The 26,148-nt window shown below is 45.8% G+C and overlaps 1 protein-coding gene across 1 annotated transcript in view; it reads left to right on the top strand.

Moving 5' to 3' along the window:
• Positions 1–23,497, top strand: part of GARS1 (glycyl-tRNA synthetase 1) — a 127,883-nt gene extending 104,386 nt beyond the window's left edge. The window contains exons 14-17 of the mRNA XM_082259058.1: positions 6,569–6,678; positions 16,894–16,987; positions 19,528–19,718; positions 23,212–23,497. Coding sequence (XP_082115184.1) covers positions 6,569–6,678; positions 16,894–16,987; positions 19,528–19,718; positions 23,212–23,337 — 521 coding nt within the window. The 3' untranslated portion in view covers positions 23,338–23,497. The remainder of the gene's footprint in view (positions 1–6,568; positions 6,679–16,893; positions 16,988–19,527; positions 19,719–23,211) is intronic.
• The last annotated feature ends 2,651 nt before the right edge of the window (positions 23,498–26,148 follow it).

The raw sequence follows: 26,148 nt of genomic DNA, 5'->3' as shown, positions 1-26,148 counted from the left end.
AAATAAGTAATTTTTTCTCCTTCACTGATGTGCACTGATGAGGCAGGACTGATGTGCGCTGATGAGGCAGGACTGATGTGCGCTGATGAGGCAGGACTGATGTGCGCTGATGAGGCAGGACTGATGTGCGCTGATGAGGCAGGACTGATGTGCGCTGATGAGGCAGGACTGATGTGCGCTGATGAGGCAGGACTGATGTGCGCTGATGAGGCAGGACTGATGTGCGCTGATGAGGCAGGACTGATGTGCGCTGAGGAGGCAGGACTGATGTGCGCTGAGGAGGCAGGACTGATGTGCGCTGAGGAGGCAGGACTGATGTGCGCTGAGGAGGCAGGACTGATGTGCGCTGAGGAGGCAGGACTGATGTGCGCTGAGGAGGCAGGACTGATGTGCGCTGAGGAGGCAGGACTGATGTGCGCTGAGGAGGCAGGACTGATGTGCGCTGAGGAGGCAGGACTGATGTGCGCTGAGGAGGCAGGACTGATGTGCGCTGAGGAGGCTGGACTGATGTGCGACGGATGAGGCTGGACTGATGTGCGACGGATGAGGCTGGACTGATGTGCGACGGATGAGGCTGGACTGATGTGCGACGGATGAGGCTGGACTGATGTGCGACGGATGAGGCTGGACTGATGTGCGACGGATGAGGCTGGACTGATGTGCGACGGATGAGGCTGGACTGATGTGCGACGGATGAGGCTGGACTGATGTGCGACGGATGAGGCTGGACTGATGTGCGACGGATGAGGCTGGACTGATGTGCGACGGATGAGGCTGGACTGATGTGCACTGCCGCATTCAGCTCTGATGGGGTCTCCGTGTAAAAACCCGGAAGTGATGTCATGACATCACTTCTGGGTACTCAGCGCCAAATGAAAAAAAAAAAAAATACAGCATTTAAAACAGCCAAACTTGGCGTTTTGAATGCTTTTAAGTGCAGAGGAGGTGTTTGGGGTCTTTTAGATCCCTCCACAAGAGTACCTGTCTAAAAAAAAATGTTCGAAAATATCAGCCAATACCGATATGCGATGACCAAAATATCGGTATCGGCAATAAAAAAAAAACGATATTGGTTGATCACTAATTTCAACCAGCGAACGCTGTTTCGTTGGTCGGTGATCGAACGATCGGTCGATATTCGAACCGTGTATTCCTGCTATTACTCTTTGGACAAAATAAAACTTTAACCAAAAACGTTTGTCGGCATTCTGAACACCAATATTAACATTAAAGTAACCTTTTGATCGGTGATTGTGGAACTACATAATTCAGGGTGGCATTTATTTGGTTAAACCATGCCTGCTATAAAAAATGTTTCTATGGTTTGTCATTGATTTCCTGGAAGAAGCCTTGAAAGGTTTTATTTCTTTAGAGATGAATTATTATTGTGTGCAATGTTGTTTTTCAAGTTCACATTCTGCATTGTGCGCATTCATCTCATTGTTCACCCTCTCTGTATATTCCATTATCTGTTGAGAGGATCCTAGCATTCGGTTTCTAGCGCAGATTGATACAAACACACTCTGGCCGCTGTGTCCTTGTGCCGGGTTTCCAGCTGCAGGCTCGGCACAAGGCAGCCAATCAAATTCCCCAACCGTGAGAAGAATAAGTCACTGAATTGCATTGACCTGCATCCCACGCTTGTCGCGTTTTGTTGCCCGCAATGCACTGTTATTCAGCATCTGAGAACCTTGACTATGCGGCTTGGTTCCAGTACGGCTTTGTAGCAGTCGTCATGGCAACTGCTAAGGATCGGGTTCAGGGTCTACTTCTCAAAAACAGACAATGTTCACTTTTGTTAACTGAAAATAAAAAACCCCTGAGTTTGATTTCAAGCGAAGATTACAGCAGTAATTAACCACTTTACCACCGGAGGATTTTGCTGTCTTGCGTCCAGGCCACTTTTTGCGATTCGGCGCTGTGCGACTTTAACTGACAATTGCGATGCCGTACCCAAACGAAATTTACGTCCTTTTTTTCCCACAAACAGAGCTTTCTTTTGGTGGTATTTGGTCACCTGTGTGATTTTTACTTTTTGTGCTATAAACAAAAAAATAGCGTTAATTTTGAAAAAAATAACAATACTTTTAACATATTTTTTTATATGAAATCCCCCCCCCAAAATGTAAAAATCAAAATTTTTTTAAATTTTTGGCTAATTTGTTTTCTGCTACCTATGTTTGGTAAAAAAAATCACAAGCGTAAGCGTATTTTGATTGGTTTGCGCAAAAGTTATTGCGTTTACTAACTAAGGGAAAGATTTCTGTCTTTTTTTTTTTTTAACGAGTAATGGCGGCGATCTACGATTTTTCTTTGCGGGACTGCGGCGGACAGATCAGACCCTTGACTGACATTTTTGATACTTTTGGGGGTACCAGTGACATTACTACAGTAATCAGTGCTATACATATGCACTGTTACTGTAAAAATGACACTGACAGGGAAGGGGTTAATTTTATTGGAGAGGGAGGGGTTAATGTATGCCTGGTGCTTACTAACGTGTGTGGGGGGAGGTGACTGAGTGACACAGGGACAGATCGCATGTTGAGCTATGCTGAACCCTGCAATCTGTCACTCCTTGTCACTTAGGAGATCCGCCCGCTCTGTTTACAGAAGCGGGCGGATCTCCAAACTCGATTCCCCGACGATCGGGGAAGAGCAGCGGGGATCGCCGCCGCTCCTCCCCTGGCCCGACTCCCGCTGTGACTGAAAACAGAGAGAGCACGCCTCCGGCGGCGCGCGAGCGCTGCCTACAGGGGGAGGGGTCCAGCGGCGTAGGTCTACATCGCTGGATGATAACAAACCACTTTGCTGCAGTACAGTCAACATGACTGGTCGGCAAGTGGTTAAAGCTCAACTCCAGACTTCCTTTCAGTCTTGCACAGTTGTAGCGGCTCCTCTCCTGGACTGAAATTGCTTACTCTGATCTCACTGCACACTGTGAGCTTCTCACAATGTGCATTAGAAGCTTCAGAAAGTCAGATAGAGCTCGTCTCATTTCCTGGCTGAAGGACGTCCAACACCATTTCGCTCTTTTTATTCCCTGCCCTTTCATTCATTGGATTTAAAGGCTAAGTTTACCTTTTTGAACATGTTACACCTGTATTTAGGGTGTACCATGTTCAGCATGCATCCCTTCTCCCCCCTTTCTGTGACAGGGAGCGGAGAATCCTCTCCCCACACCCAGTGTCACAACTTGAAAACAGCGATGCGTTGTGGGGTTCCACCCATAGGGCCTTGTTGTTCTTTCACAGTTTCCTGTGAATGAGTAGACTACAAGTACCATCATCCATTGCGTTTAACGCCTTGTAGATCTTCATGAGCTACAAGGGCGCTGGTGAATGCTCTCGTAGTTCATTGATCTTCCTGCTCTCACGTGGTGCGGGCAGAGCGCTATCCTGAGTGTGTGCAGGAGCCTCACATTGCATCCAAGATCTGCAGGTGCAATGCCCTGCAAGTTGCTTATTAAAACAAAAAAAAAAGTAAATTTCTCTTACGTCCTCTGACAGTCGCCGCCCACTCATACAGTCTTCACTTATGGGTATTGACCTCTTATCCATAGGAGCAAGCTAGGCATAAGGCTTGTTAAAACACAAAACGATTTGCATAGACACACCTGTAGGGGGCTGTCCCTCTGGTCCAATACCCCCCTGCTATCAGCATTCCCAACTCAGTTTGCTCCTGTTGAGCTTTTCTGTTACCCAGCGTTTTTACCTTTCTTTTCAGATAAGGTTCATTTCTCTGACCTGGGTGCTGCGATGCCTTTGTGACGGTTGTGCTTCCCACCCCTCATGTCTACACTGCTTTGGGACATCCCATAATTGAAGACTGTATGAGTGGGCAGCGACTGTCAGAGGACGTAAGAGAAAACTGAATTTTTGTAAAATCTTACCGTAAAATTCCTTTCTCTGAGTCCTCTGAGAGTCGCCGCCCCCGCCCCTCTTTTGTGGGGTAATTGGACTATTTACTGCTTGCTACCAAACTAAGTTGAGAATGCTGTTAGCAGGGGGGTATTGGACCAGAGGGACAGCCCCCCATAGGTGTGTCTATGCAAATTGTTTTGTGTTTTAACAAGTCTTATGCCTAGCTTGCTCCTATGGATAAGGGGTCAATACCCATAAGTGAAGACTGTATGAGTGGGTGGCGACTGTCGGAGGACTCAGAGAAAGGAATTTTACGGTAAGTTCTTACAAAAATTCAGTTTTTTTTTCCTTTCAGAAGGTGAACTTATCCTTTACACATTTTCATCAGACTCTGTACAATATGTACAGGAGCTTACAAACAAAGGTCCCTGGAGCTCTTTGGAGTGTGCAAGCATAGGGAGAACATGCAAACTCCATGCAGATAGTACCCCGTCAGAGATTCGAACCAGGGACCCCATGTGCTGCAAGGCAGAAGTGCTGAGCCCTAAACCACCACACATGTACACATAAGCTCCTCGAAGTGTAGCAATATGGTTACATTTATTGAAGGTACAACATTTAGCAACTAACATGGTTGATGATAAGAGGCACAAAGTATGCAGGCATCCAGGGTAAAGCTGTCCACATAGACCGTCCTCAGCACCGCCATCAACGTCATCCCTTCCACACTGTGCTCCACGAGTGCGTCAAGCCTCATGTTCAGATCGCTCTACTGCGGGGTGGTCTTCCCGGTCTCGACTGCAGACTGACGACGCTGAGAACTGGCTCTAAGTGTAATTGCTACACTTAGAGGCACCCTCTCTTCTCTTTTATACTCTGTAGGTCCTGCTGGATTTTGCTTCTAATCCCCTTGTGGAGGCGCCATTTGTGGATGGACATTTTATAGTTACACAACCTATCACATTGCTAGAATCTTTTTATATGGACTATAAACTGAAAGACTTCTATATAAATGGTTGTGGAACGAATCAACTGAGTTTCCATTATTTCTTATGGGGAAATTCGCTTTGGTAGAAGAGTGCTTTGGATTACACGCGTTTTTCCAGAACGAATTATGCTCGCAATCCAAGGTTTAACTGTATTTGCAAATTGCCACCATAAAAACTGATGCAGCAGACTGTGTGATCACAAGCAGGAGGAAAAATGTTCTGATTCCTCTATTTAGAGTTATGCCTCAATTGGAATAGAGAGTCCAGTTCTGGAGTCCTCATTGGCTGAGGCAGAATTGTCAATTACAGCCAGTGAGCCAATGAGGAGAGAAAGGGGATGGGGCCAAGCCGCAGCTGTGTGTGTGAATGGACACTTAGAGGAGCAGCTTGGGAGCATGCCTGTTTGAGTGCCCCCACAGCAAGCTGCTTGCTCTGGGGGGCACTCGGAAGTAGGGAGGGGCTAAGAATGCTGATGGAGGACCCAAGGAAGAGGAGGATCTGGACTGCTCTGTGCAAAACCACTGCGCAGAGCAGGTGAAGTTATTTTAAAACAAATCACAGGCCTTTAATATCACTTTAATATTTACAGTCTGGAGGAAAGAAGGGAAAGGGGAGACATGACTTGAAACCTTTAAATACATCAAGGGGGTGAATAAGGTTCAGGATGGCAGAATTTTCCTTATGAAACACAGATCAAAAATATGGGGACAGAGCAGCTGACTAGCAAGAGGAAAGTTCAATACTTATCTTAGAAAGTATTATTTTATCGAATGGGTAGTTGATGCTTGGGACAGACTTCCAGCAGAGGTAGTGAGTCAGTCAACAGCAAGTGGATTCAAATATGCTTGGGACAAACCTAGATCTATACTCCTATATGATTATGAAGTAAAAAAGAAAAAAAAAATTATAGATAGAGAGATAGAGGTAGAAAGATGGAGATAGAGGGAGATGGAGAGAGAAAGATAGAGAGAGAGAGATATCCACAGAGGATAGTGCACACATACAAAAGTCGTTACTTTCAAATATTACAAGGCTACTGAGACCTGATCAAAATGAGTAAAAATAGGGATTTGTTCACACCTTAAGCCCACCGCTGCGTCAAAGTACCCCATTATCCATGGGTCCTACACTATCCATAAATGAGGGATCAATCCCACCTCTCTTAACCATGAGATATACTTACTCCTCCCATGGTTAAGAGAGGTGGGATTTATCCTTAATTTTATGGATAGTGTAGGACCCACTGATGATAACCAAATCCCCATTTTGATCAGGTCTCAGTAGCCTTGTAGTATTTGAAAGTTACACCTTTTGTATGTGTGCGCTATCCTCTGTGATTATATATGAATATTGGTCTTTAGAAATGCATGTTTACGGTGTGCCCCCCCCCCACCCAACCCCTTGTCCGTGTGTGTATATATTTCTCTTTTATTCATTGACGGACACAGCTTCATATCTTCATTGACCGATGGGTTATGCTGCTCTTCTTAGGACACTAAGCTTTTTTTTTTTTTTTTTTTTTCACAAATTAAAAAAAAGAAAAATGGGGCAGGCTCAATGGACCACTTGATCTTCTTCTTTTCTTTCTGCTGTCATTCTTCTTTCTAACACGTTGTTGTACTCTTGTCATATTTGTGCTACCAAAGGAATTTCTACCGCATCTTACCATTTGAATAACACAATTTATTTTATTTTTTTTCCCTTTAATTCTTACAGTCGAAGAAATCGTGCCAAATGTGATTGAGCCCTCATTTGGTTTGGGGAGAATCATGTACACCGTCTTTGAGCATACATTCCAAGTCAGACAAGGAGACGAGCAGAGGACGGTAAGGACACCTCTGGTGGCACTATGTAATAAAAGCTTTCAAGAGTCTTCTCAAACGCCATAGTTCAAAAGTATCAATTATTCGGCGTTCAGCCTTCCAACTTTCACAGCCAAAAGTTACTACTGGGAATACCATAGCATTGACTATACGGCACTTTGTCGATTTGTGATTAATAGGGAGCTGTAAAAAAAAAAAAAATTCACATTCGTTCATTGATGGATACAGCTCCTGATCTTCCTAACCATTGGGTTACACTGCTCCCTACAGGAGTGGAACACTAGGCAAAAAAAAAACTCTGGCTACGCCTATGGGCAGTCCCAGGGGGTATACTCCCTCTTTGTGCTGTTTTTTTCTGCCTAGTTCTGGAGTAACTAAAAATGGGGGGAATTTCTGCGCTAAGAATAATAAAAGATGATAAATAGTGAGAAAAAAAAAAGCTGCTGGCACTAGACCAACAGACAGTGATCCAAAATGTATAAATAAAAAAATAGTGCAGTGTTAATATAAAAATCACATGTGAAATAAATGAATATTATCATGTACAATAAACATAAATGATGAATGTAGAAAAAGCTAAAAATGTGCACATAAAGTCCCATAAACAGTGAAGGTGAAAATCAAGTCCAAAAGACAAAAACTTAAATCCAAGGCAAATGGTGAAATTCATCTTGTGACCACCACAGGGAAGTGCAGGCAGGGGACACCACTGTGCAATAATATTGGGAGGCAGCTTACCAGAACAACATGGCCAATCAAATTAATGAAATGGCCTCACAAGCTTTGGGTAAACAGACTCCAATCTTATCAGAAACAAGGTACTCAGAAAGGTCCAGTCCCCACAGTGAGATCAAATGTTCAGATGAATACAGGTGTATATGGAAAATAAGGCAAAGAGACCATAGCGTAATCCCATAAAAATTCCAGGCAAAATTTATTAAGAGGCTACTTGCAAGACATCAGACAAATACAGGCACATCACAAACATGGCTGAAGGTCAGACTGCGGCGTCCCGCGTCTTCACAACAGAATGGCAAGGTAGAGGCCGGCACGGATGGGGGCGTGTGGACGGTTACGTCTGGTGGGATAGTCAGGAGTAAGGACCTAGTTCCTTGCTGGGATCTTTCGTTCTGGCAGTTTTTTCTTTTTAGATACAATCAACTTCCAGATTGGGCGACGGGCTGGATAATCTCGATCTAGTGGTCACCCCAGTCTGTCCAGCAAGTGTGCCCAGACCTCAGCTGCGTGCTAGGTCGGCCACGACCTAGCCCCATCGGACGAGGGCTGGCCTGCTAGTTAAATGCCCAGCGAGGTCACATGCGACCAGGTCTTGGCCCGAGTCGCATCGTTCTTCTAGCCGACAGCCCCCCATCTCGATGGAGAGGAGGTGTTGTCTGGAGTGGTGCCCGCCAGGTATGGTAACTGTCCCCCTGGAGGGATTTGGGGTGGACCTTGGCCTCTCCATGGGACGGTCGGACCCCTGAGTTCCCCTCCTTCCCGTTAGGCATCCCCCTCATCGGTCTGGTGGTCCCTGTGGGCCATCTCGCCCCCCATTCACGGCTCCCCCCCACTCCTTCACTGATGCTGGGGCTGTGGGGTGGCCTGGTCATCCACCACCTAGGGTGAGGGCAGGGTGCTGTGCTGGCGATATAGGGGGGGGGGGGCTCCTGCCAGGGCCCCCACTTCCTGCCTGTGCTTTTTTCTGAGGCCTAGGAGCCTCGTGGTGCCGCAATTTTCTTGTAGCCTGTGTGTTTAATGCATGGCAGCCATGTTTGTATAGTCTGGCATCCATTTTTCGGTGGTTTGCCATTGAAAACAGGGGCAGGCAAGACGGTGGAGTCCTCTGGGCGGCAATTTCGGCAGTGGGAGCCCCTCCTCATCTCCTGGTGCTGGCTCCTGGATCTTTTCATTTCCTGGTCACTGTTCGTGCAGTGCAGATTCTCTTCGTAGCTGCGGTGCCTGGTTTCTGCGGGGTGGTGAGTCTGGTGGAGGTCCTCTTCCCTCTACTTAGGATCGATTGCTACTCTGTGGCTGGCAACTGGGTGGGCTGCCAGAGAGGTGGGGGTTGTCCCTTAGTAGTGTTTACACTTTTTTGTGGGGTCCCCTATTGACTCATGGAGTCTTTGGAGCACATCTCCCTACCTGATCCTATCTGAGGTTGCGGGGCCATCCATCCATCCATTGATGCGCTGACGGCGGTCCTAGAGTCCTTGGTGTTCCAGGTGAAGTGGCTTTTGGGCGACGGGCTGGCAAAAAGTGCCCCCTGCCTTCCCCTGCCTTCCCCTGCCTCATCTGTCTCATCAGATCCTGAATCTGGTTCAGCCGCTGCGGATGTGCGTCACCCTGCTGTGTCTCAGATAGTGAGGAGGATTCCTCCAGTTCTGCAACCATGTACGAAAAGACGCTGGTGGATGCACTGATTGTAGTTGTGTGTGAGACCTTTAAGATGGAGGATGCAGCTGAAGCTGGGTCGGAGGCGCAGGTTTCCTTTGGCTTTCACAAGCCATCCAGAGTGCAAAAGGTGTTCTCTTTCCCCTCCTATTTTCACAGAATTTTCACTAAATAGTGGGGATGACCAAAGTGTCCCCTTGGGGTCCCTTAGCAATTTTGCTAGGCTATACCCCTATGAGGAGTCCCTTCTTGAGAAGTGGACTTTTCCACCAGTGGTGAACCCTCCGTTTTCCAGATTAAACAAGACAACTATGACTCAGGTTTAAGAGTCCCCGGCCTTGAAGGACCCAGCTGACAGGAAGGCGGAGGCTGTGGCCCGCAGTATGTATACCCTGGCTGGTTTGGCAGTAAGGCTGATATTCACTATTGCCCTGGTGTCGCAGACTCTGACCGAATGGGCTAGGCTTTTGTGCCATGACCTAGAGGGGGAGTATCTCCCCCCTGCCTTTGCTGAGCTAGCGGACCAGCTGGTCCAGGTACTGCAGTTTCTGTGATTTTCTCTTTGGATGCGGCTCCCCTAGTGGCTCGGCTCTTTCGGCAGTGGTCCTTCGGCATGTCTTTTGGCTTAAATGCTTGTCTGCAGACCAGACTTCTAAAAAGGCCTTGAGTGATCTTCCCTTTCAAGCCTGTTTTGTGCTACCTTGGATGACATTATTAAAAGTCTCACAGGGGGGAGGAGTACCTTTCTTCTGCAGGCTACTAAGGGCAAGGACCCTCATCTTAGACGTGGGCCCTCCTTCTTGACTCATAAGCAGTTTTTTGTCCATCAGGGTCGACTGACAAGAGTTCCAAACCCTTTGGGGCCTCCTCTGGAGGATCCAAGGGAACTTGGTCTGACAAGTCAAGAGGTGGCTTCTCCAGATCCGCAGACAAGGCCCCTTCAGCATGAAGGTTTGCCCCCTCACACTTTTTACTTTAAAGAGTGATGGTTCCAACTTTGGAACGTTTTTTTTTTAGGAGTTTTACTCAAACCTGTTTACAGTCCCCAGGAAGGAAGGCAAGGTGCGTCCAATTCATGACCTCAAGGCGCTGAACTGCTTTGTGCGGATGCAGTAGTTCAGAATGGAGTCCGTTCACACGGTGCCTCCATCGACATCAAGGACGCTTACCTTTATATTCCAATATGTGTCGGTCTCCATCGCTTCCTCTGCTTTGCCCTTGGAAAGGAGCATTATTAGTTTGTGGCATTTCCCTTTGGTCTGCCTTCTGCTCCTCGGGTCTTCATGAAAATGTTGGCCTCAGTGCTAGCATTGTTATGCCAATGGGGGTTTGCGGTACTGGGCTACTTGGACAACCTCCATCTGCGAGCAGAGTCTCCTACTGCTCTGGTGGAAAACCTGGAAATCACGAGCTTGAGGGTGTTTGGCTGGATTCTTAATTTTCAGAAGTCTACTCTGGTTCCATCCACAAAGCTGGACTTATCTGGGTCTGACTCTGGACTCAGCCTTATCTGGAGTGCTCCTTCCTCTGGACAAACTCCAAAAACTGCAGGCTGTAATTCGTCTCCTGCTGTCCAGCTGATGGTAATCCTTCCGGACTTGCATGCGAGTACTGGGCCTGATAGTGTCTACCTTCGAGGCAGTTCAGTTTGCACAGTGCCATACGATGTCTCTGCAAAGGGAGATTCTGGCCAAATGGAAGAGTCCCTGGTATGATGGCTTCATTCTTCCGTGCTTTGGCTGGGCAAATCCTTCCTGCCCTTGTATCCTTGTATTGGACAGTGGTCACCACAGATGCCAGGCTGTCCGGCTGGGGATGCGTCTTTGGCAAAATTTCTGCTCAGGGTGTCTGGACACCAAAAGAGTCCAGACTACCGATCAATGTCTTGGTACTCCGAGTGATCAGACTGTGCCTAGAACATTGGACGGATCGTCTTCAGGGATGTCCAGTGCGCATTCAGTCGGACGATGCCATGGCCGTGGCTTATGTCAAGAAGTGCCCTGGCGTCTCTGGAGGTAGCAGGCATTCTAAGGTGGGCAGAACGGTTCATTCCATTCCTCTCCACTGTACACTTTCCTGGGGTGGAAAACTGGCTGGCAGATTACCTCATTCGGCAAACGTTGGACCAAGGGGAGTGGTCCCTTCATCCCGAGGTATTTCATCAGTTATGTCTCCAGTGGGGCATCTCTGAGGTGGATCTGTTGGCGTCCTGGCTCAACAGAGGTGCAGAGTTTTGTGGCTCAGTCACGGGATCAGCTTCCATCCTGCTTTACAGTCACTGGCTTTGACAGCTTGTCTATTGGACACAAGGTGCTGATGGATAGAGATTTGTCTGAGTCAGTGATTGGAGCGCTGTTAAAAGCTAGGAAATCCACTTCTAGGAAGATCTTCCATTCTAAATGGAAGACGTTCATTGCATGTTGTGAGTCTCTTGGGGTTCATCTTTGCTCTTTTTTTCGGTGGCTCGGATCTTGACTTTCCTTCAACGGGGGTTTGAGCAGAAACTGGGCTGGAGTACGATCAAGGGTCAGGTGTCGGCCTTAGAGTGGTCTTCTTTCAACAGCCCCTGGCCACTTACTCGATGATGCATACTTTTCTTCAGGGAGTTAGGCACTTGACCCCTCCAGTGCGGTCTCTGTTGCCACCTTGGGACCTCAATTTGGTGCTCTGTCCTCCAGAAGCCTCTTTTTGAGAATCTTCGGGAGATTCCCCTGCTTACGCTATCCCAGAAGGTAGCCTTTTTGGGAGCTTTCACCTCTGCGCACAGGGTGTCGGAATTGGCGTTGTTACCCTATCGTTCACCTTACATGGTGTTTCACTGTGATAAGGTGGTTCTTCGCCGCTGTCCATCGTTCCTTCCTCAGGTTGTCTCTGATTTTCATTTAAATGAAGACATTGTGTTGCCTTCCCTGTGTCCCAGGCCAAAACATCCGAAGGAAACTGCATGTCTTGAATGTGCTTCGGGTGACTAGGATGTACCTGGCAGCTACGGAGTCTTTTAGGAAATCAGACTCGCTATTTGTGCATATGGATGGGCCTGGGAAAGGGTTGTCCGCTTCCTATGTGACCGTTTCCAGATGGATCAGACAAACTGTGATTCAGGCGCCTATTCCATCAGGGGTCAGGTTCCTCCTTCCCCTGTCAAGGCTCTCTCTACTCGGGTGCTTAGAGCCTCCTGGGCCTTCCGTCATCAGGCGTCGGTGAGGCAGGTTTGTAAGGCAGCTACCTGGTAGTCGGTGCACACTTTCACAAAGTTCTATAAAGTGGATGTGTTGGCATCTTCAGATGCTTGCTTTGGCTGCAAGGCTGCTGTTTTGAGGATCTGGTCCTCCTTTGAGGGTGTATTGTTTTTTTTTTAGGTTAGCTCCAGTTGTTTTGGTTGAGCTCCTGTTTACCTGGCTGGCTATAGTTCGCCTTGGGAGTTTCTTTTCGCTGTTCCCACCCCTCATGTTTAACACTGCTTTGGACGTCCCAATGGTTAAGAAGATCAGGAGCTGTGTCCGTCAATGAATGAAAGAGAAAATTGGATTTTTGATTTACTGTAAAATCAATTTCTCTGATGCTCATTGGCTGACACAGCACCCACCCCTCTGTGGAGTTGTAATTCTTCTGGCACTGCTTGTTACAAAACTGAGTACCTATAGCAGAGAGGGAGTATACCCCCTGGGACTGCCCATGAGTTGGGTTGGTGTTACTTTCTGACACTGCTTTGATACAAAACTGACATCCTATGCAGGAAGAGAGAGGGTGTACCCTCCGGGACTGCCCATAGGCGTAGACAGAACTTTTTTCTGCCTAGTGTCCTACTCCTGTATGGGGGCAGTATAACCCAATGGTTAAGAAGATCAGGAGCTGTGTCCGTTAATGAACATCAGGGAAATGGATTTTATGGTAAGTCAAAAATCCCCTTGTGTTTTTAGATTTATAATCTAATTTTACTTGCTCTTCTAATACTGCTTATTTAGTCATGTATCTGGCACAGGACCAATCAGGGCTGAGAGCATACATCAGCAGAGTAATAGAAGCCCCTCCCAAGGATCTTTCCCTGCACATGCCAAAGAAATGGGAAAGATCAGGTGACCACACAACCACGCTGCAGGAAAAAGGCAGTTGGGGGATTTAAAAAAACAAAATACATGGTCATGATTTATATGACTTATGTGAATGAATTATGGTAATTAACACTTCTCTGTTTAGTATCACTTTAAGGCCCCTTTCACACAGGCTAAGATCCGCCTGTCCGTTTTTTTGGCGGATCTGAACGTTCCCCCCCCCATGCATCTCTATGGGGGATCGAATGTCAGCGGAGACATGTCCGCTGACATCCGATCCGTCAGATCTGGACGGATGGAAACCCTATTTTCCATCCGTCCATCGGATCGGATGAGAACGGACCGACGGTCTGTTCCCATCCGATTTCCCCCATAGAGATGCATGGGGAACTGACAGCTGTGTCTCCGCACACAGCGCAGAGACAGCTGTCATCCTCCTGCTCAGCAGGGGATCGGCGGCTCGATCCCCTGCTGAGAAAAACCGAATCCGTCCGGCGGACGGATAGTGTGAAATGAGCCTAAGGCTGAAGAGGCAAGCTCTAGCTTCTTGCAGCTTTTAATGCATACTGTGATAAGTTCACTTTGTGCATTAAATCAGAGTAAGCAGCACAAGATAGGATCCTGTACATCTGTGCAAGACTGAAGGGAAGGCTTTAGGTCAGCTTTAGGAAAAAATTCACTTCAAGCTGAATTATTCCATTTAGCATGCATGCAGTTGGGTTTAATCACCCATCAACTTGTTAAAAGCCTTTGGCACCCAATAAGAGGATATTCCGTAATATCGCATGTTTGCCCCCCTTCCAGGCTTTGACATTGTTCACTCATCTTTATGCTAAGTGGTGGTATTCACTCATCGTTATGCTAATTGGTGGTGTTAAGCGGCCTGTGCTAGTTTCTATAACTATATTCCTTTAGCTAAAAAAAATGGCATAACATTCAATAATGTATTAGCAGCAAAACCAGCACTAGGGGCCAGGCAAGTTCATAAATCTGTTATGGTAAGCAGCAGTTTGCGCTCTGTGGAATTAGTTTATTGCTCTAGCGTTGTTTCCTCTTTTTTTGCGGTTTATAAATTAAAGAGCTGCTTGCCACTTTTTCCTCTTTGCCTACTTTTAAACTCACACATGAGTGGCCTTTTACTGCTCTGAGAGGGTCAGATCCAATTAACGGTCACTGACGTAGACACTGCTGTCTGCTTTGCAGCAAGGGACGGAAGAAGCCACATTTTATAAAATTTCCCACAGGAAGAGCAAAACATTATGGAGTGAAGATAAAAGATGGAAATTAAAAAGTAAACTTGGCTCAAACTAGGCACAGTCGGTTGACAGTCTTTTTGGTGCTTGCAGTATGCATGTACTGAGCAACACCCCCACCGTTTCCTGCTATGCAGTGCTGGGCGTCCGTAACCTATTAAGAGTCACCTTGCATTCCATTGCGCATTTGGTGGGTGAAATCCTTGGTGTCGGCTAGAAAGCATAATTACGTACTTCTAGATTTTGTGGGCTCCTGGGAGACCCTTTAGTCACAGATTAGCAAGTGAAGGGCACCAGCAGCTCTGTCTTCTCCCCAAGACTGGTTTTGCGATTCAGTGTTAATAGTGATGAGGAGGGTTCCTCAAAAGTTAAAATCAGCATGATGTTACAGTATTGGGTGTACAGTGTAAGCCAGAACTACAGAACAAAGATTTGGTTGTGCTCATCTCAGAAAGTTGCAAAATGAACAAACCTTGCCCGGAAGTGACGAAAGCAAATAGATTTCTTGGATGATCACTGAAAGGTATCACCAGGAGGAAGGAGGTCCTGATTCCTCCATATATATCTTTAGGTATCATTCTAGGTATCCCCAGCAGGAGAACGGAGGTCCTGATCCCTCCATATACATCTTTATATCACTAGAGGGATCGTTAGGAGGAGGAAGAAAGTCCAGATTCCCCTACATATAGATTTAGTTATCCCTATAGGATTCACCAGCAGATAAAAGTCCTGATTCCTCTATATAGATCGTATCACTAGAGGGATCAGAAGCAGGAAGAAGGAGGTCCTAAATCCTTCATTAAGATCTTTATATCACTAGAGGGATCGCCAACAGGAGGGAGGAGGTCCTGATTCCAGCAGGAGGGGGGAGGTCCTGATTCCAGCAGGAGGGAGGAGGTCCTGATTCCAGCAGGAGGGAGGAGGTCCTGATTCCAGCAGGAGGGAGGAGGTCCTGATTCCAGCAGGAGGGAGGAGGTCCTGATTCCAGCAGGAGGGAGGAGGTCCTGATTCCAGCAGGAGGGAGGAGGTCCTGATTCCAGCAGGAGGGAGGAGGTCCTGATTCCAGCAGGAGGGAGGAGGTCCTGATTCCAGCAGGAGGGAGGAGGTCCTGATTCCAGCAGGAGGGAGGAGGTCCTGATTCCAGCAGGAGGGAGGAGGTCCTGATTCCAGCAGGAGGGAGGAGGTCCTGATTCCAGCAGGAGGGAGGAGGTCCTGATTCCAGCAGGAGGGAGGAGGTCCTAATTCCAGCAGGAGGGAGGAGGTCCTAATTCCAGCAGGAGGGAGGAGGTCCTAATTCCAGCAGGAGGGAGGAGGTCCTAATTCCAGCAGGAGGGAGGAGGTCCTAATTCCAGCAGGAGGGAGGAGGTCCTAATTCCAGCAGGAGGGAGGAGGTCCTAATTCCAGCAGGAGGGAGGAGGTCCTAATTCCAGCAGGAGGGAGGAGGTCCTAATTCCAGCAGGAGGGAGGAGGTCCTAATTCCTCCATGTAGATCTTTAGTTATCACTAGAGGAATCACCAGCAGCAGGAAGGAGGTCCCAATTCTCTTATATAGATATTTATATCACTAGAGAGATCACCAGCAGAAGGATGTCTTGATTCTCTTATATATATATATATATATATATATATATATATATATATATATATATATATATATATATATATATATATATATATATATATATATATATATATTTTTTTTTTTTTTTAATTATCACTAGAGGGATCACCAGCAGGAGCAAGTAGGTACTGATTCTCCTGTGTAGATATTTACTTAGACCTCATTCAGAATACTGTGTCCAGTTCTGGAGACCTCACAATAAGATATTGATGAGATAGAATGAGTCACGATACATGCAACAAAAATGGTGACTGGTCTGAGGAATAAAACCAGGAACTTAAAGTGGTTCTAAAGGCTCAAGGATTTTTATCTTCATGCATTCTATGTATGAAGGTAAAAAAACTTCTGTGTGCACCAGTCCCCATTAATACTTACCTGAGCCCCATCATGAGCCAGCGATGTGCATATGAGCCTCGGCTGTCTGGGGACTCTCCCTCCACATTGGCTGAGACAGCTGCGGGAGCCATTGGCTCCTGCTGCTGTCAATCACAGCCAGTGAGCCAATGAGAAGAGAGAGGGGTGGGGCCGAGCTGCCGCTCTGTGTCTGGATGGACCTGTAGAACAGCAGCTCTGGAGTAAGCTTGCTCTGTTGACCCCACAGCAAGCCTTTTGCTCTGGGTGCACTTGGTAGGAGGGTGGGGCCATGGGCGCCTACTGGGGACCCCAAAAAGAAGAGGATTGGGGCTGCTCTGTGCAAAACCATTACACAGAGCAGGTAAGTTTCACATGTTTTTTTATTTAAAAAAAAAATAATAAATAATTTTTAATATCACTGTAAGGCAGGCCGTAGATTTTGCGATTTTCTTTAGTTGAAAACACTGTTTTTGTAGATGCCCTATGTGGTTTGTAAGTGGTGAATGTGCTATAAATGTTTTTTTTTTTTTTTTCTTGTTCATTGTAGTTCTTCAGCTTTCCAGCCATTGTAGCACCATACAAGTGTTCAGTACTCCCGCTGAGCCAGAATCAGGAATTCATTCCTTTCGTGAAGGAATTATGTAAGTTTACTGCATGCATTTGGTCTATTACTTTTGTGCTTGATTAGGAATGGCAAACAAAAAAAGGCGCTTTTACTACTACTACTACATATCCTAGCAAGGTAGACTTTATACCAGGAGTAGAGAGCTAAGAGATTGCCCTTGGCAGTATGTGGGGACAGGCTCTGTATTCGTAACCAGCTAGCATAAGATTTAAAGGATAACTCCACTTTCATGGGGGAAAAAATAGCAAATAACGAAAAAATATAGCATATTCAATTGCAAATTGAATTGTATAAAAAAAAAAATGACCTTTCCTTTTCAATCTGCAGCTGCTGTAATTTTCTGAAAATGCAATATGGCCGCCTGGAGGTCTTCTGTACACAGAATGCGTACAGAACCCCCCCCCCCCCCCCGAAACATAATTTCCTGCTTTGTGTGATTAGCTCACTGATTTTCCTAGAAGTCTGCACTTAAAGCGGAGTTCCACCCAAAAGTGGAACTACGCGCCCCCCCCCCCCCCTGGTGCTACAATTAGCACCTTTCAGGGGGCGGGGAATAACGGGTACCTGTTTTTGAAAGGTACCCTTCCTCACTACCGGGAGGCGGCATCGTCCCTTAGAGGTTTGGCCCCCTGCTCCTTCCCCCGCCGCCGAGCCAATCCGCTTTGCGCATGCGCAGTAGGGCCCGCCCGTGAAGTCGCAAGGCTTCATTGCCGGGTTCCCTTATAGGCAATGGCGGCGGCAGCACCCGACAGCCGATGGAAACATCGGCTGCGGTGCCGACATCGCTGGACTCCAGGACAGGTAAGTGTCATAATATTAAAAGTCAGCAGCTGCAGTATGTGTACAGTATGTGTAGCTGCTGACTTTTAATTTTTGGAGGTGGAGGCGGAACTCCGCTTTAAGGCTCAAGTCAAATTTCAGGCATCCCCTGCAACAAAAATGTCATTTTTTGGTGAGAAACTCCCAATAGGAAATTGCATCTAAAAAGATGCAGACCGTGCAACTTTCCCTGCCACAAGTCAAAAAAAGTGGAGGGTAGCATCAGTGCATAAAAGCCTTAGTTGATCTGGGTTGGGGTGACGTTTCTCTTTGATACGTTCTGCTTTTGGTGCGTTCCTTATTGCAAACCCAGACTCTGTATTCCAGGGCAATGATTTGCTGATACTTGGGTGTTGAGAAAGGAATGACGCAGACATTAGGGGTTCCAGAACCATGACCCACTGACCCCTTCTACGTTTCATCACTATGAAATCCCAGGAGTCCGTGCATCATCTTCTGGAATTCCAGCTCTCAGTGTTTCTTGAATTATAATACAATGACGGCTGGGGTCCTATAGTGATGACAAAGGTACTTGCAGTGCCAGAATAATTCACTGAAATTTGATGTCCCAGGATAATTATACACTGATAGCAATGCAATGGCACCCAGGGTTCCAGGAAAACGATCCACGTCCCAAAGAAAGATTTTGACACTTGAGATCCCATAATGACATACTGACACTTGTAGTCTTGGAACATCGACATATTGACCCTTGTGGTTCCACCTGGCATTGCCAGAAATAGAGGGACATGCAACTATTTGTGATCATAGCCCACAAGGATTTGTCACATTTGTATAATATCCACTTACGGACCGCCCACCGTGTATTTACGTCAGTACTTTGGCATTAAATACCGGATAGCTGCCATAACCCCGGTATTTTTTTAAACAGCGTGCGATCCGCTTTAACATAAAGGTAGTCCCAGCAGCAGATTCACCACGGGATCACGCTTATCACCCCCCCTGCCGATTCCTCGTCGTTTTCCCTGCTTACCGGACCCGTCAGCAGCGGGGAAAACTATCTGGTCCGCTGTCCCCTCAGGAAGTCGAGGGAGGGCAAGATGGCCCTCACTCAACACTATGGCCTTGGAGGACCGGAGCGACGTCATACTTTACTTCCTAGGAACAGATTTAAACAGCCCGTTTTTTTTTTTTTTTTTTTTTTTTTTTTCATCATGAAAAAATTACTTTTTTTTTTTTTTTGTGTAGGTGTGAGATGTGAGGTCTTTTTGACCCCAGATCTCACATTAAAAAAACCATGTCATGCTTATTTCTATTACAAGGGATGTTTACATTCCTTGTAATAGGAATAAAAATGATCAAAAAATATATTTTTTTAAAACTGTGTAAAAATAAAGGATAAAATAAATAGAAAAAAAAATTAAAGCGCCCCATCCCCATTAGCTCGCGCGCATAAGCGAACGCATACGCAAGTCCCGTCCACATGTAAACGGTGTTCAAACCACACTTGTGAGGTATTGCCGTGATCGTTGGAGCGAGAGCAAAAATTTGAGCCCTAGACCTCTGGAAGTGTCATAAAAAGGCCTGGTCCAGAAGTGGATATAGTGTCATTTTGTAAATGATTGTACATTATTGAATTAAATTAACTCATAATTTATATTTATAATATATAAACTTGATTGTCTTAATTTAGTGTACATAATTTACATAATTTATCTCAGTTGGTTGGTCTCTGATTTCTGATGGAAAATCCCTGACTTATCTTTTTATGTGCAGCTGAAGCTTTAACCAAGAATGGAGTGTCGCACAAAGTGGACGACTCCTCTGGATCCATCGGCCGCCGCTACGCCCGGACAGATGAGATCGGTGTAGCCTTTGGTATCACAATAGACTTCGATACAGTGAATCGCACGCCACACACCGCAACACTTAGAGACCGGGACTCCATGCGGCAGATCCGAGCCGAGGTATGAGCATGTCACACTTGCAGCTGCTGCAAAAGCAAAGTGTTAACTGTTATACTGCATTAAAGCGGAATTAAACTCAAAACCAAAAATGTAATATATTGCAGCTTACCAATCATTAGATGTGGTGGCTTTTTTGTAGGCTCTTTTCTCCTCTGTTTTTACCTGGCGATCTGGCCAGTAACACACCTCCTGTATTAGAGTGCCCCCATTCTGGACGAAGGAGCAAAATAAACCCCTTTGGACAGCAGCATTGTTAATCTGGCTGGAAGGGGAGTGTTGGATGTACTAACAGATTTAAATACAAACTTCCAGCCAAATGTCGGCTAACACTTTGTAAGCAGTGACAGCAAAGTTTTTTTTTTTTTTTTTCACTTTTTTGGATGAAGGATTTACATACAAGCAGACCCCTGTACCTGTTTAATGGTTTGTTTTAACAAACTGCTACATCTGTAGGACACTAAGTGCCGGTTCACATTATTGCGGCTGCGGCGATCGCATGTAATTCGGAGCGCACTGCTCCTTCATTACATGCGATCGGATGTGCGGATGCAAATTCAGCCATACACTTTGTATGGCTGAATTCGCACTGTATCCGCACCAAACACGCACATGACCCTTTTTTTCAGCCGCATCAGGATCGGATCGCACCGTGGTTCACACTTGTGCGATCCTATCCTGTACGAACTGTCAGATCGCACTGCGATATGCGATCAAACTGGGGGTGTCGTTAACATTTAATTTACACCCCCTGCGTATCGCATATGGCAGTGTGAACTGCCAGATGTGCGGATGCGATGCGAGAACAGGCTGCAAATTCGCAGCCTTCCCGCATCGCACAAGTGTGAACCGAGACTAAGGTCCATTGAAAAATAACATACTGGCGAGATTGCCAGGTGAAAATAAAGGAAAGCAAGCCTAAAAAGAAAACAAATATAGCCATCATTGTCTAAGAATTGTTAAAGCGGAGTTGCACCCAAAAGTGGAACTTCGGCTTTAACCACTTAAGCCCCGGAAGATTTTACCCCCTTCCTGACCAGGGCCTATTTTGCGATTCGGCACTGCGTGACCTTAACGGACAATTGCGCGGTCATGCGACGCTGTACCCAAATGAAATTGACGTCCTTTTTTTTCCCACAAACAGAGCTTTCTTTTGGTGGTATTTGATCACCTGTGCGATTTTTTTGATCATGCGCTATAAACAAAAAGAGCGACAATTTTGCAAAAATAACAATATTTTTCACATTTTTTTTTATATGAAATTCCCCCCAAAAATGTAAAAATCTATTTTTTTTAACATTATAGGCCAATTTGTTTTTTGCTACATATGTTTGGTAAAAAAAATCGCAAAAAGCGTATTTTGATTGGTTTGCGCAAAAGTTATTGCGTTTACTAACTACGGGAAAGATTTTTGTCATTTTTGTTATGGCAAGTAATGGCGGCGATCTGCGATTTTTTTTTTTTGCGGGACTGCGACATTGCGGCGGACAGATCGGACCCTTGACTGACATTTTTTACACTTTTGGGGGTACCACTGACATTACTACAGTAATCAGTGCTATACATATGAACTGTTACTGTAAAAATGACACTGGCAGGGAAGGGGTTAGCTTTATTGGAGAAGGAGGGGTTAAGTGTGTCCCTAGGGGCGTGATTCTAACTGTGATTGGATGTGGCTTTTCATGTAACAGCAGAAATCTACGGTCCAACATAGCAAGACCAAATGATCTCTGCTGTTACACAGGGAAGAATGACAGGCGGCTTTGTTTACATTAGCCACCTGCCTTTAACTGACGATCGCGAGTGACCGGCAGACAGCGGCTCCGCCGCTCACACGCGCGGGGGGGTCCGTGATCGAACGGGAATGGGAGCGCGCGTCCAGCGGCGCGCGCTCGCTCCCTAGAGCCTCACAGGCTAGCGACGTAGTACTACATCACTTTGCCTGTGAGGGGCTGACTGCCGACGTAGATAGTAGTTAGGCAGTCGGCAAATGCTACTGCTGACCCCCTGACATGCCACATTTGGCATGTCATTTTTTTGCGGGAGAGCAGCTTCCTAGATTTGACAGGTACCCACTCCCACTTGCGCATGGTCCGCCTAGGCAAGCCGAGGATCAATACCTTTCCTTACTGGAAAAGAGGCAGCCAAAACCTGGCATTATTAGGAGGTCAGTGATGGCAGCTTGTGTATATTTGAACAATAACCTGGACTGTCACTGGAAGTAAAATACATCCAGCCCCTTCTCTACATCATGGCATGGCAAGAACCATCCCTTAGTTGTAGGGATGTAAGGGCAACTTTACACTGATCCATAGCAGCAATGCGGTAAAAACGCATATGCATTTTTTCCACGTTTACAGTGCGTTTTTCACAGGACTTGTGACTCACAAACCACATCCAAAATGCAACCGCGGGTGTGTTTTTGATGCGTAAAAAACCACACCAAACATATGCAGCATGCAGGGTTTTACTAAACGCAGCAAAGCCCCAACAGATCATTGTGAAGAGTTGTAGTAGAATATGTGTAGCGCTAACAAAATTAAAGTGCTATAATTAAATAATCGTATAGAATTCAAATCATTGTACACAAAAAAATCAGTGATATAAACAGGTATAGTCCATGTGAAGGAATATATGTGAATATATAATCAAGTGTCCAACACAAGTGAAAAAAAAAACACAATATTTGAGTGCCAAGGATTTCCAAAGGAACCGCAAGTCCCAACAGGTAGAACCCGGAGCCTGGGGTAAGGTGAAAGGAAGGAGGAGCCACACCAGGAAAAAGGGGTCACCAAGTAAGCAGGTTGGCAGCTTACCAGAATGTATGGGTCACCCAAATGAATGGATAGACCAATGCAGGCTTGATGTAATAACCAAAGAACTCCACCAGATGTCACTCCTCCAATGTTAAACGATAGATATTCTGCAATCAAAAAGCAATCGATGGCACATAAAAAATGGTAACAGGAACATAGTGTAATTCCATAAAAACACTAAATTTATTAAAATCAAAGGCATATGCACTCACATATTAGAAGTCATCATACAGCATGTATATGGTATCAGTGCAGCGGCTATCATCAGAGAAAAGCCGGCTAGTGGGGGTGTGGTCTCGTCACGTCCGATGTCGCCCGACTGGTTTCGTCACACGTTTGACGTCATCAGGGGCTCTATATGAGTATTTGAATTCTATATGAGTATTTAATTATAGCACTTTAATTTTGTTAGCGCTACACATATTCTACTACTATTGTTTTGGGGATTTTTTCTATGAATCTCATGTGTGCTGCTTTCACATTGATCACAGTTTATTATCTAACTTATCAATTATTTTTTCTTTCATAATTAGCGCGGAAATTTTCCCACGTTTTACATTGTGAAGAGTTCCAAAGGATTACACGGTCACACATTTTTCTTTCACTTTCGTTAACCCAAAAGCAGAAGAAAAATGGATCAGTGTGAAAGCAGCCCTAACCTCAATGTTTTTCTTATGTAGATATCTGAACTCCCTGGAATCGTCCGAGATTTAGCAAACGGTTGCCTGACATGGGCGGATGTGGAGAAAAAATATCCAGTGTTCGAGGGACAGGAGACCAGCAAGAAGGACTCGACAGAAGAGTAGACGCTGTGGATTGGGGGCCACTTTTTACCGCCAATGTTAATATTCATTGTTTTATTTGTTTGACATGTAAGGGAATCAAGCATTGTTCAGTGCTTACAGGGATACTGCTTAATTATTACTTCCAAATCCAAACTCTGCCATTAAACTCATCATGATGATACTTTCTTTGTCTCTTTGTATTAAACCCAGAACGACACAGTAATGCATATATGCGGTGCCCAGGAGGTGGGTCTTAAATCTGGACGCCACATATATGCATTCTTGTGTTTGTGCTAGAAGTGCTCTCTCACTGAGAGCCCCAGAACTTTTACTAACTCCAGTTCCCAGTCTTCTGATTCCTGTGATGGACTCTGATTGGCTATCACAATGATCAAAATATTGTATGCTTGTCAGCGCGACTTTAAATCTGAAATCCAACTCTATATAGAAAAACAAATAAATTAATTGGTCGTAGCTGCTATAGCCTCATATGTTCATCACTACACATCTTAAGTTGACAATCAAATCCAACAATAATAAAGTGCTTAAATAAAGGCGCTATTCTAATTTTTCTAATAAAGTGCTTCAATTAATAAAGGTGCTATTCTAGTGCCAATAGTGCAAGTACTGATTGCTGTATAAAAACCGACAATTATGGCGTATGGGTAGTGAATGGTATATTCAGGGCCAGATTAACGTAGGGGCTATTGGAGCTGCAGCTCCAGGCCCCTACCTTTTTATATAGGCCCCGGGTTGGCCATATTCACTGTTACCGCTCTTCTGTCACTTGTAAACACAGAAGTCTGGCTTCTATGCTCGCTTCCCCAGGCAGCACTCTCAGGACCTCCCCACACAGCACGAAGGCCGGACAAGGAGGGACAGTTGCCGATGCATGGATGTGTTTATGGGCTTCAGAGACAGCATCCCATGTTGAATTAGGCATGCATGGCTGCACCCTTCCTCCTCTGGGTGCATGCCAAGGCACGGCCCTTAAGGCCCTTCAAAATCCTCAGCACCAAGCCCATGATGCTCTTAATCCGGCCCTGGGTATATTCACACAACACTCTCTACACACCATAAAGGTGGTTACCATGTGCTAATAATCCAAACAAATGATACAGTGCTTGATTACATAAAGTGCTATTATGGTGTAATTTGAACATCTAGTGTTAACAATTCATAATGTTGCATCACTTGTAAAATATAAGCATATAACAATCCATATAGTGCATCCAACAATATCAGAGTCTCTTCAATGTCCCAAAAGTTCTCAAGTGATTACTGGGTTAATTAAGAGTGCTCTTGATCCCTCCACCGTATACGGATGGCCTCTCGCCTCATATTCTGACCTGTGTTTTACCACCAGGCCAAAAGCGACTGTTCCCCTATGGGGAGGTAAAGGGTCATGCCACCGTATCCTGGGGTTTCTTTGAGACAATATGGGGTTTGTTAATCAGCTTGTCTCCTGCTTCCCATGCTCGATACACATATTATGGAAAGAAGAGGGAAAGAGAATCTAAAGCTCTCTGCTTTAAAATGGATTTATTAGGCAAAAAGTAAAACAAGGTACACTCACAAGTCTTGCACGTATATATATGTGCGGGCTTATCGGGTAATGTGAAACAAGACAGGACCGCGTCCTGTGCTGGCTGCCGAGTCTCCACCCCCCTATACGCGTTGCGTCATAGGCTGTAAGCTCTCGAATTCCTCAGTAGGGGATCACAATGATCAGTCACTGTGCAGAGCTCGCCCCTGGGTTTTCTTTCTCCCATAAATAGAGAGAAAGATGCATTGAATTTTTTTCTCCTTGCAGGGGAGAAGGATGTAAACAACTGTGTGTAAAAAAAAAAGAGAGAAAAAAATAGCTAGATCAAGACTTGATGTAAGTCAGTGTCGGGGATAAGAGTCAAAGGTTGGGGTTAAAGGTCAGGGTCAGTGTATTTTAGGTATGTCTTTTTTTTTTTTTCGCTTAAATTAGTGTCAGTATCTTTTAAGGTGGGAGTAAACTCCCATGGACATATTTACCTATAGGTACAGTAAATATCTCCTAAACATGCACCGTTCTGAGGATTTTTACCTGTGAAGCTGCTGGCGACTTTACCGGCGCATGAGCTCTGAAGGAACGGCATGCCTTGTCATTCCTTAAGAGCCCTGTGCCCTGAACAATGGCCCCTGCGCACATGCACGGGAGTGACGTAATCCTGTCTCATCCAATCAAAGGACCGAAGCCTGCAAACCCAGAAGGAAGTCCGGGTGAAGATGGAGCCCTGTCAGCGGTGGCAGCGTGCCACTGGAGGGCTTCATTTTAAGGTACGAATATGCGATGCATACTGGCACATTATAAATTTTGCCTTTGCAGGTTAAAAAAAATGGTTTGTGTCTTCTTTTTCACTGCTTGCTACGAAACTGGCTTGTGGCAGAGTGTGTGTGGGGTTATGCGGTGAATTAAGGACAGCCCCTGTAGGCGTATCAGTGAATTTTTTTTTTCCTGCCTAGTACTACTCCTGTAGGGGGCAGCATAGCCCTATGTTATAAAAAAAGGTGTGTTGGGCGCTTGTGCCGACAGATGGGACCCGCACTAGGATGTTGATGGGATGAGGTGAAGTGAATCCAAATGTAGAAAAAAGTCCAAGGTTGGTTCCTGAGGGCAGCACTGTGAGCAGGCAAAAGCCGAGATCCCGCTGGCACATGTGAACAAGAAAAGACAGGCGCCACTCAGTAATGCAATCAAGGTTTATTTTCACAAAACGTAGCACACTTACATTAGAATTAGGCAAGGGCTTCTCCTGATAGTTACTCTACCCCGTGGCATAGCGCTTCCTCCTCATGGCC

The sequence above is a fragment of the Pelophylax lessonae genome, assembly GCF_965119305.1.
Source record: "Pelophylax lessonae genome assembly, chromosome: 5".
Classification (NCBI taxonomy): Eukaryota; Metazoa; Chordata; class Amphibia; order Anura; family Ranidae; genus Pelophylax; species Pelophylax lessonae.
Note: the sequence above shows the minus strand (reverse complement) of the source record. Positions and strands in the feature narration are given on the sequence as shown.